Consider the following 22,085-nt stretch of genomic DNA (forward strand, 5'->3'; position numbering starts at 1 on the left):
CCATGATTCTTACGACATCGAAAGCTTCCCTTTTCGCGGTATGTTCATCTAGACAAATAAATCTTCCCCAATTTTCAGCCAACGCAACAAAGAACACAGAGTTCCAAACATGAGCCGGAATGCCGTAAACACGAAACCACGCGTCTCTACACTCGTCTACCATACCTTCCTCCCACTTCTTCATTTCTGTGAACCAAGTCTTCCACCAAGTTTCTCCTTCACTTATCAAATCCCCAATGAACCCCTCTTCCATCTCCTCGAGCAAACAACGATTACCGCCAAGAGGAGTGGCTTTAATCGCGTAAACACCCTCCATCTCCAAATGAGTTTGAACATTATATGCTGAACCCATAATGCAAACCTTCCCCACATACGCCTTTTCCATCCTTCTTCTTCGATCGACATCCGACTGAAAGTTCAGAAGAACATTATGTGTCTCTATCACCTTCGAAACCCTCGGATTGTTCACAACTGCCTCAACATACGATTTTGATGAATTCCCACTAGATTCAGCCCGAAACCCAACCTTTACCTTCGCTTCTTCTGTCGACGATGCCCTATTCTGCATCACGTTAACTGCGCCATCCGTCCTCCCTCCGATCCCAATGGAAGCCCTATGAAATCTTGGGATGTTAACATGAATTTTCTTGTCATTGATAACAATATTGTCCAAACGTACTGCTAATAGCCTACCGTCTGCCACTTCAATAAACCTCGCATAGCCAAAACGTTTACCAAACTTGTTTCTTCTCGGTAATATCGCAACCTCAACTACATGCCGTGAAAAGCCAAACAATTCAAAAAGCTCCATAGCAGTGTACGACTCGGGGAACTCGGAGACGTACAAAGAAGTCACCATGTTATTCGCAGAAATGAAGTTTTGATTCCTCCCCCCCAAACGGGAAGATGTCTCATTTCACCCCAGATCGCTTCAGATGAGTCACTTTTATTCAACTTCCTTTCTGCATTTACCACACAACGCCGTTAAGACAAAGACAAGAAGCAGACAAAAACAAGAAGCTTAGATCCTCAGTCAACCTAAGAACCAAAGGTTACAGGCCAACTTGTCGACAAGGTCCCTGATCCTAAAATCAGGAGTTTAAACCAAAATCAACAAGATAGCGTAACCAAAGTTCGAAGCCAACCAAAGATCCACCAAAGAACAAAACGTAAACCAACAGATTGGGTGAAGATTGGCGAAGAAGAAGATGCGAAGAAACCCCGATCCCCTTTCGCCGCTCCCTCTCTCCTCTCTATATAAATTTGAATTGTAATTATGACAATATTTTGAATTTCAATAATGTATATTTATATTATAGATTGTCAAAATTAATCTTTTAATTTATAAGAAGTAAATTTAAAAAGTTTATAATATTTAAAAAAATATTTTTATAAAAGTCAACTTTAAAATATAAAAAAAAAATCCATTTTGTAAAACTAAAACAAACCGGGCGTATTCTTGTTATTTTCCAATTTTTTTATCAAGTAGAATTTTTTAAACAATAGTGAAATTGTCACTTTCTAAGCGTGTATCTTTATGGTTTATCACTTTCTTTGATTTGAATCCTTTAAATTGTGTAGTTTAATTTATACTCTTTTTTTTCTTTTTTAATTATGGTTAGAATTTTTATAGTTAATAAAAGTAATGACATTTTTATAGCTAATCAGAGTAATGAAATCAAATATATATGACCATTAGAACCTTGGATGATGCAGGAGGCTTTCTCTTGTACATATTTTTCATCAAATGCATGTTGTGGAATAGTAGTGAAATTGTTGATTTAAGTTTAAACATTAAAATTTTGTATTCTTTTAAATCGTATTGGAGAAAAATATCCGATCATTAGAACCATTTTTTCATAAGTGCACGCTATGAAATTATAGTGAAATTGTGTGTGGATCTTTTTGATTTATCAATTTCTTTTTGGAAAAAATAACTAACCATTACAACTTTGAAAGACTTTTTCGTATTCTTGTCATTATCATATTTTTTCCCAAGACTAAGGAGACAAAAATCATGAAAGAATTAAGACTCATAGCATGCTGCACTACAGTGTACAAAATTATTTCAAAGATTTTGACACTGAGACTGAATAAGGTCATTAGTAAGATTGTTGATGACAGCCAGTCTGCATTCATTCCTGGCAGAACCATACAAGATAACATCATTGTTGCTCATGAATTCGTTAGAGGCTATAACAGGAAGCACATATCCCCAAGATGTAATGTTCAAATGGACTTGCAGAAAGCATATGATACTGTTGAATGGAAAGCTCTTGAACAGATCATGCAGGAGATGAACTTTCCTAAACAATTTATTGAGTGGATAATGCTATGCATTGAAACTGTCTCTTACAGGTACACTATAAATGGTCTAACTAGCAAAATACTTAAAGCAAAAAGAGGGCTTCGACAAGGCGATCCCATATCACCTCTTCTGTGTGTCCTGATCATGGAGTATCTTCATAGATGCCTAGCTAAGCTGCAAGATAATCCAGAGTACAAGTACCATCCCAAATGTGCTAAATTGAGATTAACCAATATTTGTTTTGCAGATGACCTCTTATTGTTCTCTAGAGGGGATGAGACATCCATGGTACAAATGATGAATGCTTTTCAAGATTTCTCAGCAGCAACTGGTCTAAGAGCAAATCCAAGTAAGTGCAAGGTATATTTTGGTGGAACAAATGATCTGGAGAAGAGGAAAATATTGAAAGCCACAAACTTTGAAGAAGGACAGCTACCTTTCAAATACCTTGGAGTCCCCCTCACTAGCAGGAAACTCAGCATTAGCCAATGCCAGCCCCTCATAGACAAGATTGTAGCCAAGTTCCATCACTGGACCTCAAAACTACTCAGTTCTGCTGGTAGATGCCAACTAGTTAAAAGCACTCTGTTTTCTGTGGCTGTTTATTGGATGCAGGTGTTTCCATTGCCAAAAAAGATAATACATCAAGTGGAGGCCATATGTAGAAGCTTTCTTTGGAGTGGCAAAGATTGCAGCAGGAAGGCTCCTGTAGCCTGGAGTACAGTATGTGATCCAAGGTGTGCAGGAGGATTAAATATCACTTCTCTTGAGGATTGGAATAAAGCAACCATGTTAAAACTTCTTTGGAATATTCAAGGAAAAAAAGATAAACTATGGGTCAAATGGCTTGATACATACTATGTGAAGGGGAGAGATATTTTCCAGGTGTAGTATGCTGTAAATTCTTCATGGATCCTCAAGCAAATCCTGAAGAATAGAAACATAATCGTGGATAGACAGAAATGGAATCAAAGTGTACAACAAGAGAAGTTCCACACAGCCAGCTGGTACAAAGATATACGTGGGGAAAAGGAACAAGTAGAATGGAAACGAATGTTCTACTCAAACGTTGCTAGACCTCGAGCGAAATTCCAATTGTGGTTACTCTTCATGGGGCGACTTGCTACAAAAGATAGACTCACCCGATTTGGTGTGAAGCTTGAAAAGAGCTGCACTTTCTGTCTTGAAGATGAATCAATTGATCATCTTTTCTTTTCTTGCAGGAAAACAAACACCATATGGCAGACCATTCTACAATGGATTGGTTACTCGAGAACCCCTAGGCAATGGTCTGAAGAAAAGAGATGGCTGATACAAGAGAGTAATAGAAAAGGTTGGAAGCGACAATTGCTTAAAGTGGCATTGGCTGAGACGATTTATTTCCTATGGAAAGCTAGGAATGATCATATTTTTAACCAAATTGACATAGGCAGTGAGCTTACTTCTAGCATTAAGACTAGTATAGTAACTAGAAGTAGCCTATCTAAACATCTTAGAGGACATGTTAATGTAGGCAATATGAGTATTAGCTAGCTTTGATTAAAGATTGTATGGTTGGAATGATTTGAACCCTGGATCCCTTTGGATCGGGTGTATTTCTGTGTTTTGTGGAATAAAAGTATATATATTCTCCAAACAATTCACATTTTAGTATTTTAATATTTGGTAAACTACACATAGTATTTTAATATTTGGTAAATCACACGTAATAGATTTTTTTTCTCATTTTCATGAATTAAATATAAGGCTTAAATGCACCTCTGGTCTCTGTAAGTTAGCGAGTTTTTGATTTTCGTCACTGTAAGTTTTTTTCCTGGATCTGAGTCCCTATATTTCACTTTCGCGTTTGTTTTAGTCCCTAAAATCAAAATCCGCAGGAAAATTCGCAGGAAAACTTGCAGATTTTCCTGCGGATTTTGGCTTTAGGGACTAAACCGCAAGCAAAAAGTAAGATATAGGGACTCATACCAACAAAAAAAACTTACAGGGACGAAAATCAAAAACTCACTAACTTACAGAGACTAAAGATTCATTTAAACCTAAGTATAATTTTTGGAGTCATGTATTTCATTAAAAAATAACACCACCAATATATCTTGTTAGATAATTCATCTCAACTTCATTTTTCTTACATTAAATATGATCTTGATGTCATGCAAGTTGGGTGGTTATGAACATTATATATGGTAGAAATATAAGGTTACTCTAAATATTTGCAATTGCTACATCCATGTATTATGTATATATTATATATCAAATAATTAACACAATTTATTTAAATTTATACAATTTTGTAACATTTAGTTATTTTATCTACAAATTATAAATAATAATATAAACTATAAATATTTTAATAAATTATATTATTCTAACATTTAAATTAGGGTTAATACCTATTTTCACCCCTGTCATATGGGGTTGGTTTGAAAAATCCCCCTGCAAAAAAAAAAAAGTTGCAAAAATTCATCTAACATTTGAAGATTCTGTCGTTTTAAACCTTATAAAATATTTGTTTTTAAAACCAACCTTGCCACTTGAAGGACTCTATCATTTTGAACCCTTTAAATTATTTTTTTTAGTAAAACCAACCTTGCCCGTCATATTCCAGAGGGTTTAAAATGACATAATCTACAAGATTATAAGGTTCAAAATGACCGAATCTTCAAATGACAAGGTTGATTTTAAAAACAAATATTTTACAAGGTTTAAAACGAGAGAATCTTCAAATGTTAGGGGAATTCTCGCAACTTTTTTTTTGGCAGGAGGATTTTTCAAACCAACCCCATATGGCAGGGGTGAAAATAGGTATTAACCCTTTAAATTAAGATGAGAAAAATCATAAACATAAATTATTTGGTTGATTTTTCAGTTATCTTCAACTGTTTTTCTTATTTTCTTATTTTTTTTACTAAATAGCTCGATCCTTTTGTCATTTTTTCTATCATTTTTTTATTCAACTATTTTTTTGAGTTTTCAAATGGTTTTATCAATTCATTGTTCAAGTAAAAAATAAAAGCATCAACGAAATCAACGAAATCAATATCGTGTCATTTCGTGGTTCCCTTGAAATCTCGCATTTTCTTAGCAAAACAAATAACTATAAAACGCGTAAGAAATAAGAAAAGAAGAAAAAGTTGAATTCATACCTCACTCAAATTAGAAGATGTTGTTGCAACTTTCAATACACATATTAATGCTAATGCTAAACGAATAAAGACCCTTCAACTGCTTTTGCAACTCCACTAATTAGTTTTAATGTTGAAAACGTAGAAGGAGACATGCACGAAGGAGATGAAGATGAAGATGAAGATGAAGATGAAGATGAAGGAAGAGCTAATCAGAATCGGAGGTTTTTGGTTTCAAAAAAGATTGGTTTCATCCATTTTTCATTTTTCTTTTGAAGGTTTGAAGGTGTTGGTTTCAGAGAAGATTAGAGTTTTTGGTTTATCGTGAAGGTTTGAGACAAGGATGGTTTCAGAGATATTTGTTTTTGTGTGAAGGTGTAAATGGAGATTTCGTGACAAGATTTTTTCATTTTTGTTTAACTTTTTAATTCTTATTTAATTTTTAATATAATAAATAAAAGGAGCCAAAAGAAAATCTAGGGGAATGATCATTTTTCCCACCAAAAAGCTACTCTCAATTCTATTATTAAAAAAATATGAATCATTTATTTAAAAATTTACTATAATAATAAAGCATTGATGCAATATTCTTTAACTATTGTCCTATTTAATTTGTAAAAAAAAAATTTATCCGGTAAATTGTCTCAGTAATAAAAAATAGAAAATAGGTAATCTAGATTATATATATATATATATATATATATATATATATATATATATATATATATATATATATAGGGGACGACTCAAGTGAGAACACTTGGTTATTATGAGAAATGAGAACAATGAATCACGACCATTAAATTTTGATTTTGTTGATTTTAATGGATTTGATTGGTTTCTCTTTCTATATTGATTTAAAATAAATATTAAGGATCATAGAAAGAGAAACCAATCCAGTCCATTAAAATCAACAAAATCAAAATTTAATGGTCGTGATTCATTGTTCTCATTTCTCATAATAATCAAGTGTTCTCACTTGAGTCGTCCCCATATATATATATATATATATATATATATATATATATATATATATATATATATATATATATATATATATATATATATATATATATATATCCAAAAGAATAATATACAATATTATGACAAATGATATACAAGAGTGCCTAAACAAAAATTAAGATCTATCTACAATATCTACATATGCACATAATCCACAACGGAAGATCACGAACAATAACAGTCTTTGAAACATCATCAGACAAGCTTATCATTTCCTTTAACTTGCAAATAACCATTTGAAAAACAACAATAATAATGGGGTGAGATAATAATATTAATGACTTCTCTATATGGTGGGTCCACTCGAATTTAAAGGGATCTCTTACCAATTTCTTAACTTGAGCCTTTCCTCTTTTTGTTACTTATGTATCATGCACACGACATATCAAGGACCTAAGTGTTTTTAAGGGTATCATGCTTCGTATGGAAAACACACAACATGAGTTCACAAAAACTCAATGAATCGTTATTTGGGAATGCACAACAAAGTATATTTCATCATCTAAACATCTAGTACTATCGACACGGGTCATAGATCTCTACTTCCTCAGACAATTTCTCCTCGGCCGATCCAAATCCACGGACTACGGAAACAGGTCACAATTTTCTACACAACAAGGAATGTCTCAGATCAATCCGAATTCACCGATTAGAGTCACATGTCACTGACTTCCCAAAGCATGGAATACTTCTCCCACGCTGATCTGAATCCATGGACTATGGACTTGGGTCTTGGTATCCAGCAAATAACCATTCGCCTTCTCAAGTACTACTCTATATGAGTCTTGAGCTCAAGATATACATGAATAGGGGTTATTCCCAAATATACAATTTTTTCCTTAATCACCACGTGATTATTCTCATCAAACACCATCTAATCATATCACAATCAACATGGGTTGATATCATAAATACCAATATATAACAATGTATCTCCATACAAGCTAGTTGAATCACAACTATGATATCATTCTCCATCCATACCTTCAGCATTCTCGTAGATGGGACGAATCATCTCTAGCGACTAGTCGCTCATGGATGTACACCGAGGCACCTCTCATATTTGAATATCGCAACCTAAGTGATCTACCATAACCTAAGTTATCTTTCTAATTCCATTCACCTAGCTACGACTCTAGGTTTTACTCTTAATCATCGTCATGGAATTTCTTCTTTTATTAGTCATTTAGCACATATATATCCTATCATAATTCATAAGCATGCATACTAGTTGATAACCGATAACCCATTTATTAATTGGAATACCAACATGGTTTTCTCTTTACTAAATGGTAGAGCATTGGACTACCTTTCTAACACATCTGACCATGCCCCAAACGGAGTTACGAAACTCAATTTATAGTGAAAACATGGGAAATAATCGATTGTCATAGTGGTACAGTCGAGTTTCCAAAACCTCCTCAACTCTCTACTAAGCGTAAAAACAGAAAATCTGTGCATGAGAATCGATTGTCACAGAAGTGCAATCAATTGTCATATGGAAAAACTCATAAATTCTCCAAACATTCACAAAGACAATCGATTGGTTCATCACTGCAGTCGATTGTGCAATACAATTTCCCCAAAAATATCACTTCTAAACACATCTCCTTCAACCTTGTCATTCTAAACCATGTATAATCTTATTCTAACGTATCTAAGCATTTCATACCATAAATTAAGCATCATATAAGGGTATATAGACCATTATATTTTCATCACTTCTTAACCTCCTAAATCTCCAATCATAACAACATAATTCATGAAATCAAACACACCATATCATCATACAACAACCACAACAACATAACTTCAATGCATATTCTCATAGCATATCATCATGTAAATCACAAATAACATCAAACATAATTGATTAACAATAATAGACATACAACACAACAAGGAATTCATGCATCAAACATCGATTTCACAAAATCCTAACTCCCACTTTTTATGAAATTTCCCCTAATGCTAAAACTAGCTAAGAAACCACCTTAATTAAGAAGATGATGAAATTAGGATGAAGTTGGTGATGATAATGATGATGAGCTTCTTCTTTTTATCTCATCTCCTCTTCTTTCTCTCTTCTTTCTTCTTTCACTTCTTTCTTTCTTCTTTCTTCTTTCTTACTAACAAATGAGAAAATGGATGAGGAAGTGAAAAATGGAAGAATATATAGTAACATAATTTGTTCTTTTGTGAACTTAATTTGACCATTGACCATTATACCCTTGCCAAAACCTTTAAATCTCCAAAATTTCACTCTTTGCTAAATTACCAATTTACCCTTACTTACTAACTAGTAAGGATTAAGAGATTTAATTAGAAACTTAATTTCTTCTTAGCTCATTAATTACTCAATTTGTCTCAACTGACAAAAAATAAAGCATTAAGAGTATATGGGATATTACATTCCTCCCCTTAAATTGAAATTCATCTCTGAATTTCTCCTAAGTAATGAGATGAAAACACTTATTGCATCTCTGATTTAAGTTAACACTTGACTTTGTTTTAGTTCAATTCTTTGCCTGATCCATAACTCCCTGACATACGTAAACTTCAAAAAGGTATCACCCATTTGGTGCGAAAGTGTCTTACCTCCATTCCTATGAGTAATTATCTCCCTGATCCTCCATGAAGATTTACTGAGCTCTTCCATCCATCATTCTCCAATGCGCTATTCTGACTCAAACCACATGTAACACATGAGATTCATAGGCACTACTGGTTAGCTTATGGGCCTCTATAGAAAATCTACAGTTTCCCTCCATAGTGCTTACTGCCCAAATTAATACTAGAACCTTATCAACATCCACCGATAGAATAATTTTTTCGCCAACACACAAAGGTTGAAATAAGAGCAACACCCGCCAAAAGATTGATATGGAGGAGTCACACGATTGTGACCATAAGAGTATAAAACATTTAGGATTATCTTGTGTTGGTTGCAATTAATATATATTAGTCTGACAATACCCGATTCTTATTGCTTTATTATATTACGAGTCCTCTACAGTTCTAACCCACTCATTAGGTTGTGCTGACACATGATTCCAACCAACTAACAAAATAATACCAATAAGGAACTTTGAGTCATCAATGAGACGACACTTCCCTGGGACTTTAACCCATAAAGGATGCAAATTTTAGTTTCTAACACTACTCACAGAGCCATACAATTCAGTTACACATCTTGGGATGACATCACACTTCCTGACCATAATTATTTATTTTGATTGTCCCACTCCATCTCATGGAAATTCTAGCTCGTGTTCTTACAAAAATACGATCTGAGTTACACGCTTAACTTTAGGTATATTTAATTCCCACACTTGCCTGGAAGGATAACTCATGAATCTTGCTTATAGGGGATGGTAGCATTGTATACATTAGGTAGCACATTCATAGAGGTTTAGCTTCGAGGCCATGTATCTGAGTGAATTATCCAAATGTCATTAACAAGATACTTAACTGATTTCTTCATGATCACCACTCGATAAGTCTCTTCTGGATTCACTCATTATGGCTCTCATTAGTCATAAGAGTGATACGCCCAAGACTTACTTACAATGAATACAGTTCATATAGGTTGGATCCTCAAGCGTCTAACATTCTATTTATCTCTAGAGGTGATCGATTATGCAATACACCTTCAGGAATCTCAATTTCAAATCTATCAATCCGACTTGCATTAAACTTGCAAATCCTTTTTGAAACTCGCACCTCTACGATGGCACACAAAAATGGGATTTAGGATTTACTTAATTCCAACAATGTGCGAACATCATGCTCTGTGGTCATATAACACAAACACTACTTAGGAAGATAAACAACAAAAGGACTTTCAATAAGCCACTCCAACTGTTGGCAACTAAAAAAATACACATTCAAGATGAACCTTGACATTCCCACGCACTTACCGACTTGGATTCCCTTCCGAACTTAACATTCAATATACGTTTCATCGCATGGAGTTTACGTAACAACAACAACAACAAAATTAACAACAAGAATAACACAAAATAGAGTTTAGATAAAGGAGAAATATAGATACAAAAATGAAAAATGAAGTTTGGAGGTAGAAAGATGAGTTAGGTTTAGGGAATGAATATGTACGTGGTACTTTTTATATAAAATAAGGGTATTTTTCTCCTCAATTTTACCAAGTGAACGAAAGGAAAAGCTATTTATATTTAATATTGAAATTAAAAGAAAAAATTTGTCATTATAATTATAAATAAAACACAAAATTATAATTGTTGGGAATTAAAGTTTGTTTCTGAGGGATCTTTCCTTTCGATTTTTCTCACAGCTGAGAGAATAAATGATATATTTTTTAATTAAAAATTAAAATTAAAATTAAGTTACCTAATAAAAATGATTTTATCTTGGTTGGTTAATTTATCGAGATAAATTTTTGTTAAAAAATAATAATATTTATAATAGCGTCACTTTCTTTCATCTAAATCCATTAGAGATTTGTACTCTCCTTTTAAATTATAGATTGAATTTCTACAGTTGATCAAAATGTAGAAAAGAAATATATAACTATTGTATCTCTTGGATGATACGAGGCAAGAATTTTAGTGATCCCCATATTTTAACTCAACTCCGAGTTTTGAAACAATAGTAAAAAAAGTTAGACTTAAGGTTTAAAAAGTAAGTTATCTTACATGTGTATCCTTTTTACTTATCATTTTCTTTAATTTGAGTTCATCAAAATTTTGTAATTTGTAGTCTTATTTTAATGTACAGTTAGAATTTCTCTAGTTAATCAAAATTGTTGAAAAGAAATACTTGACCATTATAACACATGGGTACCATTAGAACACATGGATGAAGCACATGATTTTCTTCCATTAATGTGATTACCATTTTCTTCCATTAGAGCTAGTTTGGAACAATAGTTAAAACATTGATTTAGATTTAAATAAGGAAGCTATCTAATTTGTACCGTTCTTTCTTTTAAATCCAAATTATATATAAAAAAACTGTTAATAAAAGTGTTGAAAACGTATATATATCTGAACATTGAATGATGCATGAGTGTGTCATGTATTCTGGTGAGCAAAAGATCTTTACTTTGTTAGGAACCTTTGTAATCCAAACCTGTTTCAAAGCTTCGCTCAGCTGGACCTCTAACACTTGATGTTCCATATCCTGCATAATTTTGCAATACATTTCTTTGACATAAAATTGATTAGTAGCTCCAATAATCCAAATCACAACATCTTTTGTAGATCGCATAGGGGATATACAGCTGCCATAACTTGCATAAGCTCCTTTTTCTTCTATTGCTTCAGTATCCATAGTGTCCACCTTTGCTAAATAGGCATCGAGATTCCATACCCACTGCAGATTGGACCATACACCCATGTTTTCAAAACTAATGAATGTGTTCTCCTGCAATTGGAATATTTTCTCAAACTGTACTGAAAGTAAGACTTGACCAAGCCATCGGTGAAACCAGAAGGCCTTTGCTTCACACTAAAAAAAGGTGGTCCCCTGCGACATAAATTAGCGACGTGGCAATCATGTGAGTAGTTGCGACGTAATTCCCACGTCACAACCAACTTTTATATTAAAAAAATCAATCCAACGTTATAATCAAAGAAGCCAGGGGTTGTTTTTTTTAAAAACATTTGCGACGTGGGTACCACGTCGCTACTTAAAAGTAAAAAATAAAAAAAATAAAAACTTTAACGTTGTAGTTGAAGGGAGGTTTGAAATTTTTTGGATTTGAGTTGTGACGTTACTCCCACGTCGCAACATTTTATTGGGAAAATAGCTCTGCCACTTTTACATATGTGGCAGAGTGTGTAATTATTATTATGACCGTTTGAGGGTAGCGACGTGCATCCCACGTGGCAATGTTGCGACGTGAAGACCACGTCGCTGATTTCCTTATATATCAATTCAAAAAACCAAAACATTTACGTTTCAGATTAGGAACTTCTCATTTTCTTCTGCTTGTTTCATTCTCTCTTCTCCCTCGCAGCCCCTGTTCTTCCATTGTAATGCTCCCTCGCATATTTTTTGTAGTATCACTAGATCCTAGTTTGGATGAAACATAATTCTCAAAACCTTTAGATACTTCCTTACCACCATTAGGCTGTGTTTGGGAGTTTGGAGGGGAAGGGAGGGGAGAGCTTTGAAAAATAGGAAGAATTTGGTGAAAAGGATAAAAAGATTTTGGGTTGGAGGGTTTTGAAGGGTTTGAGTTTATTCATAACACCAAAAACCCCATAAAATGGGGGAACTCAAAAATTGTATTGAAGGAGGGTTTTGAAGGGCTTACATAAATTTTTCAAATATTTTTTAGGTTGTTATAGTATTCTGAAAATTAAAAATTTAGTAATGATAATGACTCTTTTATCATTCTAAACAAAATTATCATTACCATTAAAGATATTTGGAATACTATAACAACCTAAAAGATATTTAGAATGATAAAAGAGTTATTATCATTACTAAACTTTTAATTTTCAGAATACTATAACAACCTAAAAGATATTTGGAAAATTTATGTAAGCCCTTCCAAACCCTCCAAAACCCTCATTCAATACAACTTTTTACTTCCCCCATTTCATGGGGTTTTTGGTGTTATGAATAAACTCAAACCCTCCAAAACCCTCCTACCCAGAATCTTTTTATCCTTTTCACCAAATTCTTCCTATTTTCCAAAGCCCTCCCCTCCATTCCCCTCCAAACTCCCAAACATAGCCTTAGAGAATAAGTCCCTTCACCATAGTGAGCATTTTTTCCTAATACCCCTCAATTTATTAAACCAATAGCAAAGTTTTAGATCTCCATATCTGTATTGCATGATGCCTTTCCAAATTGCCCCATCTTCTTGAATAAATATCCAAATCCATTTGGACATTAATTCTTTGTTAAAAGATAGAACATCTTTAATGCCTAGACCGCCAACTTCTTTATCTTTACATACCTGAGACCACTTAATCCATTTGACTCCTTTGGCTTCAGCAAATCTCTGCCAAAGAACTTTTCTTTGTATTTTTGTGATTTCCTTGGTGACTTTAGTCGGGGCTTTATAGAATGATAGATCTTTGTTGTGAATTCAATGCCAAGAACAAAGTATTAAAAAAAGGGATGAATGAAAAACAAGGAAGAAGAAGAACACAAGAATTGGTTATAACTGCTATTCTTTTACTTTCTCTTAGAAAACAAGATTACAAGTTTACAAGAATAACAAATAACCTCTCTCACCCTAAATTAGGATTTGGTGTGTTGCAATGATGAGAGACTAGTATGCTATTTATAATAAAACCTAACATACTAACTAATGGACTTTTTCCACATGGCCCATTACACAAGCCAACTTAATAAACAAACTAACTTAACAAATTAGGGTTTAAACACTAAAACCTAATTTAACATGCTAACAACCCTAGCATCTTCGACACAAGCATGTGAACAACCTTCAATTTCATGCTTAATCCTATCGAACCAAGAAGCTACCCTTCGACCATACTAGAGTTCAATCCAATATCTCACAATCTTGTATAGGAAGATTGTTCAGGACCTAATTAATTAATGTAACCCTCTCAGCTATGGATAAGAACCTCCCTTTCCAACAAGCTAGCTTAGATCTCATAATTTGTGATATAGGTTTCCATGTTGCATACTTTATAGGGTTAGCTCCCACCATGATTCCTAGAAATTTGAAATGGATGGAATCAATTTTACAATTTAGGAAGCAAGAAGCTGATTGTAAAAAATTCTCCTTAATCCCTACTCCATATATTTTACTTTTCCACATATTTATCCTTAAATCTGAAATCAACTTAAAACCTCTTAGAACTGACTATATTCCCCATAGGTTAGACCAAATTCCCTCACCAACCAATATGGTATCATCTGCAAATTATAGAAAATCATAGGATAATATATCATTAATACTGAAACCTTTGAATAAACCAATGCTTCCAACCTTCCTCGTCATTCTTGCAAGTCCTTCTACAGTTATAGCAAAGAGAGAGGGTGATAGAGGATCTCCTGTCTCAATCCTCTAGTAACTTCAAACTCAATTGTTGGATTACCATTGACTAGGACATACATGTTACTATGAAAAGCACCAGCATCTAACCATTTAAGCCATTTTGTCCCAAACCCCATTTTCCTCATAACTTCTTTTAGATATTTCCAATCGTCACTGTCAAGTACTTGTGCAAAATCAACCTTGAACATCAAGCAATTCCTTTTCTCTCTCTTTGCAAAATCAATAATCTCATTAGTCACCAAGATGCCATCCATTATTTGCCTCCTTGGAATGAAAGTTGTTTGTGAATTTGACACCACCTTGCCAATTACTTTCTTAAGTCTAGTTGCCATAATTTTTGCCTCCACTTTGTACATACACCCAATTAGGAAAATGAGTCTATAGTTCACAAGGTATTGAGTGTTATCCTTCTTTGGTATCAATTATAAGAAAGATGATGTCATGGCCTTGGAAAGATTTGTACTCTTATGTAATTCCTGTTTAAAATTTGTAACGTCCACCCCCACAACATTCCAACATCTCTTTAGAAAATCAAAGCCAAAACCATCTAGTGCTGGAATTCAGTCCCCCTACACTCTCCCAAATTACTTCCTTTATTTCCTCCTCTGAAAAATTTTCTTCTAACTACAACCTATCCATTTCACTCAACATCTTAAATTCCAAGATATCAAATCCCGGTCTATTTATCTCATGTTCTTGAATTTCTCTGCAAAGAAATTCTTAACAGCCTCATTAACCTCCACAACACTTTGAACCCTTTATCCATTAGAAGCTCCTGATGAGATAGTATTCCTTCTATATCTAGATTTCATAGCAGCATGAAAGAATTTTGAGTTTTGGTCCCCTTCTTGCAGCCATCTTTGTCTAAATTTCTGTTTCAACAAGCTCTCTTGAGATTAAGTTTGTCCCATACTTTTCTGGTGCTTTAACCCACTCAACCTTGACTGCCTCATTGTTAGAGCCCGATAGATTACCAGCTTGCTGTTCCAAATAATTAAACTCCACCATAATCTCTCCAATCCCTAAGTCTAGCCACACAAAAACATTTATATTCCACCACCTAGGCCTGTTTCTCAAGAGTTTGAATTTTTCTATGGTTATAAAAGCTTTTCTCCCAACAAAGGAATCCCATTCATTCTTCATAGAGGTCAGAAATTTTTCATGTTCAAACCACCCATTTATAACTTTAAAAGGTTTGGGCCCCCAATCTAGGTTACTTGACTTAATCTAGACTGGATTATGGTAAAAATGTCTCTTCTTCCTACCAGTTGACCCACGATTTTCCAATCTTCAACCACACTCTCAGTAACTATAATTATGTCCAATCTACTTCTCGCCCTGCCCCAACATTTGATTAGGTGAATTCATTCTCCACTGTTGGCATGTTAATTAGGTTCAATTGATCTATGAATGACCTAAATTCATCCATTTCCCTATAGCTGGGAGGGTTACCCTTCCTTTTTTTCTCTTATTTATTGTTAATTGCATTAATATCTCCCCTAATTACCTATTCCCCAGGTTGGAAATTGGTTTTAATATTCAATAAATCTGACCATAATAGTCTCTTATCTCTAATGTTACATGAAGAGTATACATTAATGAAATAGTAGTTATTACCTTTCCATTCTGCATTGACTCCAAGGAATCCTTTCCTTCTATAATTGTACTTGGAAAGAAATGTGTCTTTATTCCAGATGATGAGCATGCTACCAGACAAACCTTCCGCTCATTGGGCAGACCAATCCAACTCCCCTTACCCCCAAAACTTCTCACCATATCCTCAAGCATCACATTTATTTCTGTCTCCTGGATGAAACACAATTGTATTTTTCTTTTTTGGGTAATCTGGCTCACTCTTCTTCTTTTTGCCAAATTACCATATCCTCTTATATTGTAAGTCATAATAATCATTTGACGATAATAGAGTTCTCCTTCCTTGTGTTCTTCTTTTCTTGATGTCTTACTTCCATTTGTTTTATAATTTCCTCATATGTTTTTGATAAGTGCCAAAATGTCGATATTTTGAGTATATAGTTGTGGCACTTATCGATTCTATAATGGTTTTTGTAATAAAATCCTAACTTATGTGTAAATATGTGCATACTTGTGTTTTTGATTCATTTTTATACCAATTAATAATTTTTCATTCATTTTATAGGTATTCATGCATATTTGGAGCATTGAGTAATAAAGACCAAAGACTAAGCTTCAAGAATGCAAATTTTACCAATTCATCAAAGAATAAGGCTCAAAATAAGGATGATAAAAATCATCAATTTGGTTGCCATTTTTCATTGTTAGATAGAGCATTGAAGAAGCTTTCCAACACTTCGAACCGGGCGCAAATCGGAGTTACGGTTCTCGAGTTATGGCGAAAACAAAATCTATTTTTTTTCATGACAGCAGAGTCCGCTAAGCAGATCTCTATGCCGCCAAGCGAGCTGAAGATTTTCAGACTTGTTAAAAAGGGAAAAATCACATTTTTAGGTCATGGGTTGGGTATTTTTGAGTCCTAACACCCTCAACTTCATTCTTAGAGTAGGATTAGCTTAGAAAACAACACCGGGTCATGCACTTGGAAGATTGGAGGTGGATTTCTCATCAACCGGAGCTGATAACCCGCGAGATGTTTGGTTTATCTCTTCTCTTCTTTATGTATTTCTTTTGTGTTGGGTTTTGTTTGTATATTTACTCGAATCTTATGTATATTTATCGTCCATGGTGTTATATAAAACTTGCTTTACATATCTGTGTTGATTGTTGTCCTGAATTTTTGCTCTGTGCTATGGATTTGGGTTGCTTTAGAGATAAACTTCTTAAATCTTTATTTAGGATGATAATCTGTTGGTTCTGAACTCCAGAGATAGATTTAGAGCTAGCATTCACTGTTTGTATCTGTACGTAATGCTTTCGTATTTGAGCGGTGCGCGAGAGATCGCTGACGCGAGAATACGGATGTTCTCGCGACTTTGTGTTATAGCTAACCTTAGTTGTGAGTTGATCTCGTAGGTGCTCCAGAGATGGACACTGATCTGAGAGATACGTGATAACATAGATGAGTATCGTAGGTTGAGTACAATGGGTCGGTAAGTTTACGTTTGAGACGAGTGAGTATATTTACATGTCTGATAAGTTGTTTCTTTTCTAAGAATGTATTTGTTTATTTTTTCCTATCTATATCCTTTTATCATTTGTTCAATTTAACCCGAGTTCGAAATCGTAGAAACTCTTGAATGGCATTCTCACAATCTCTGTGGACACGATAATTCCCAGATAAATATTTCCAAAACTTTTATTGCTTGTCGTTATGCCTGCTTCAATAGTTTTGTCATCTTCCTTGCCTAAAATACCCGAATATTTTATATTCTTCCACACCTTGGTTGAAAAGTCTTTTTCCACTTCCTTCCAAAAATAATTGTTTCCTTGTCGCATGTCAGAATTGCTGATAGAATAACAACAAATGATCAAGCCTCTAGAGAATTTCAATGATCTATCATTACCAGCATCATCATCTTTATTAATGTTTGAATTTATCATCGAAATTGGGGCTGACGAATTAAGTTTTGTGGCATGTTTGTGTTTGGGACGAAGAAGAACTAAGAAGAATGAAGAATGAACATTGAAGATCTGCTTTTCTATGTTGTCTTTTCCGCCATAAATTACATTGCCATCATTGCTTTTTCCTTTGTACACCACCAATGCTTTATCCAGGTTTTCTACACCTCGCACCAACGAATCATTTCTTGTCTGACTGTCTTTTACAACTGAGCCTATCGAATCAATATCCTCATCTTGATCTTTCCATGCGCCATTATCATCATCTGAGTTTTCAAATTCTTCCTCAGAATCCGATTCATATTCATCGTCTTGCACGCTATCAATTTCCAATTCCTTTGGTATAACAATTCATTTTGGAACATGCATGTCTTCCATAATTTTGAGATTAGACACATTATCATTCATTTATGCATTGAATGTTTGGTTCAATACAAAACAATACTTTGTTTGTACCATAATCCTAACAACATCCATGTTACCTTGCTTCTTCATATCATCATCTGAGCATACGTATTTTCCTATTGGTGAGGTGATGAATTCAAAGAATTTGGGGAGCCATGCTTGACAAGGAATACCAAGCAACATAGCCATGTTAATCTTTCGTTATCTATATCATTTGGTTTCCAAGGGAGGATTTCTATGAACCACTTTTCAATCCATTTTGTATCATTATCCACAAGTGTTTTCAAGCCCTATGTAACTGCCTCTTCTTACAAACAAAGGTTAGCTCTAAGTGACCTTGATGCCAATAAACACATTTTGAAATCTTGTGAGATTCTCCTCTTCCACGTTGAACTGCAAGTGTGCAAAACTCGATTTTTCCTTTGCTTTCCACGTTGTCCCTCATACCTCTTTCCATTTGTAATCTTCAACACCCTTTTGCCCATTACTACGAACAACTTGAGCATGTGATCTCTCTCTGATATTATCATTAATCACCCTATATCTTGCGTCGTTCCTTGCTTTAATGTTAAACTTTGGGCCCATATGAGTTTTTTCATGTAGTCTCCCTTAGTGTAGTGGTATATTTTCTCCAGCTTTTAGAGCCTCTCTCTTCGTGTCTCCCCTTTGAAACCACGGTATATTCGCCTTAAGTTTACATCCTTTTATGAAAATGTTATCCAAAGCCACTTCTAGTCTTCTAGCAACCTCCCCATTTCGAAACCCGACGAAACCATACCGTTTTCCCCATTTGTTTCTTCTTGGCGGTATGACTACTTCCTCAATAACCCCAATTTTTTTGAAGATCTCAAACATTTCCTTTGCTCCACGAGAATCAGTTATGACCTTTCCATGTCTCTTCCATTTTCCTTTTGTTGTGTCCCACCTTGCCTTGTTTCTCTTTCCCTGCACTTCTTGCCAATCTTCATCATCCTTGTTTGTGACTAGGGATGGCAATGGGCAGGGTACTGTAGTACCCATTCCCATACCCGTAGTTTAAAAGAATCCCCGTACCCGAGCCCAAACCCACATGGGTATCAATATTCATACCCATACCCGTACCCTTTGGGTACCTCAATGCCCATACCCGTACCCGTTTACCCGCATTTATAGTAAAATTAAATCATTTAATTACAAAATATCATATAGTTTAAGTCTTTTTAACAATATTAAAAAAATTATGCTTTTTATTGTTGAGTTAAGAAACAAATAAATACTTTTATTAAAATGTGTAAAGATTTAATAGCGATATATTTTTAAAAAAAAGTAGAAACATGCATTTTTTATATAATAATACAAATAAAATTATATAAACATGTAGTGCGGGTATGGAGCGGGGTGGGTAGTAAGGTACACGTGCCCGCAGCCATACCCGCATATTTTAATGGGTAATTACCCGTACCCGTACCCATTTTTGCGGGTTTTTACCCTACTCAATATGGGTATTTTTGTGGGTACCTACTGGGGATGGGCCAAATTGCCATCCCTATTTGTGACTCTGTTTTGCTTGTTCAACGCCATTAATTCTTGTTGCTTGTTTTTGTGTTTTGGGTTTATGTGTTTAGTTTTAGAGGTTAGATAGAGGTTGGAGTTTCTCTCTCAACATTTTAAGGTTGAATAAATCAATATTTATTGAAATTTTTTGAAAATTTGTATGTTAAAATGATGATTGGTAAAAAACAAAGTTAAAACATTGATTTATTACTTTTTCATTTGAACACTTTTAAAATTTTGCATTCTTTTAAATCTTGGTTAGAAATTCTCCCCATTAATCAAAGTGTTGGAAAAAAAAATCTGACCATTAGATTATTTAAAAAAAAAAACCATTAGAACCATTAGATGATGCACAAGGCTTTCTTATATTCTTGTCATTATCATTTTTTCATCAAGTGTGAGTTTTGAAACAGTAGTGCTAATGTTGATTTAGGTTTAAATAAAGAAGATGTTTTAGTATGGATTTTTTTTATTTATCAATTTCTTGATTTGATTCTATTAAAATTCTATAATCTGTATTGTTCTTTGTAATTTTTGTTAGAATTTATCTATTTGGTTAAAGTGTGAAAAGAAAGAAAAAAAATAACCGACCATCATTATTTCTGAAAGACATTCTGGTATTTTTATTTAATTTTTTGAATTATTTGTTAGAATTTCTCTATTTAATTAAAGTGCTAAAAAAAATAAAAATTAACGGACCATTACTGCTTTGAAAGACTTTTTCTTCATCAAGTTCTAAAACATTATTAGCTCAGTCCCAAAATAATTTCAACTTTTAATAAAATTAAAATTATTTGTCGCAAAATAATTGTCGCATTTATTTTTGCAATGCAATTCTAAATTTTACTCTCTCTATCTCAGAATAAATATCCTATTTATAAAAATTATTTGTCCCAAAATAACTGTCGCTTTTAATTTCTAAAACAGTTATAGTTTTTTTCTTTCCATTGTATCTTCTAATTAATACTCATAATTTATTATTAATTTATCTCACATTGTATTAATGATAATTAGAATACACCAATAAAAAATCAGAATGATTTGGTAATATTGTTAATCTCTGTTTCATTTATTGCATTTTCTTAATCGGTATAAAAGTGTCAATTATGACACTTATTTTAGGACGAGAGGAGTATCTTTCATTTTTACTTTCTAAGTAATACTCTCAATTCATTATTATATTAATGAATTTCAATACATCAATAATAAATAAGAATAAAAATAGTTTGATAAAAATATTCGCTTTTATTTATTATATTTTTTTAATCCTGTGAAATAATCATCTATAATAATTATTTTGAAACAAATAAAGTATGAGTTAAACGGTAGTGCACTGACAGTGTAAAATAATTTTACACTGTCATCCAATAGAAAATCATAAATATGCTATGTCATTAAGTTTTTTTTTAATAAAAAATTGGTTTAATTGGATATATGGGTGGTGATTGGTTGACAGTGTAAAAATATTTTACACTGTCAATACATCACCCCTTTTCTCATAAAGTATTATAAAAATTTAAATTTAAATTTGAATAAAAAAACAGCTATCTCAGTATGAATTTTTTTATATCGTTCATTGATTTGAAATTTATTAAAATCAGGTAATTTACACTAATCTTTTAAACCCAGATAAGAATTTATCCAATTAATCAAAGTGTTCAAAACAAAATTATGCCATTAAAACCTTTAGATAAATGCAACGAGATCACTTGTATTCTTATCATTACCTTATTTTTTTATCAAGTGAAATCTGAAACATCACTATCTCTTCCCATTTTTAGTAAACTTTCATTGCTATTTTTTTATCACTATCTTTTAGATTTAGGAGTATTCCTCTGAAGTCATAAGTTTTTCCACCACAAATATAGGCTCCAAATATAAAAATCCATTAGCAAATAATACTTTTGTTAAATATTATGAAATTATTGAGAATATGATTTATTTTTTTTATTTTGTTTGTTCTTTTATTATTTTATTATCTCTATTTTTGATTGGGTTACATTTGATTTTCACTACAAGAAATTAAGAGATTAGCTACCAAAAGATTACTACAAATTATTTTCATAGTTAATTTCAATTTAAAAGACATCTATTTAATTCCAATTATATAAAT

The 22,085-nt window shown here is 33.3% G+C and overlaps 1 protein-coding gene across 1 annotated transcript; it reads left to right on the top strand.

The window, feature by feature from the left end:
- The first annotated feature begins 3,361 nt into the window (after positions 1 to 3,361).
- LOC131637150 (uncharacterized) lies at positions 3,362 to 3,841 on the top strand. Its single transcript, XM_058907737.1, has one exon. It carries the CDS (start codon positions 3,362 to 3,364, stop codon positions 3,839 to 3,841), a length of 480 nt encoding a protein of 159 aa, XP_058763720.1.
- Positions 3,842 to 22,085: the final 18,244 nt, after the last annotated feature.

Source organism: Vicia villosa, unplaced genomic scaffold (genome assembly GCF_029867415.1).
Source record: "Vicia villosa cultivar HV-30 ecotype Madison, WI unplaced genomic scaffold, Vvil1.0 ctg.001929F_1_1, whole genome shotgun sequence".
Taxonomy (NCBI): domain Eukaryota; kingdom Viridiplantae; phylum Streptophyta; class Magnoliopsida; order Fabales; family Fabaceae; genus Vicia; species Vicia villosa.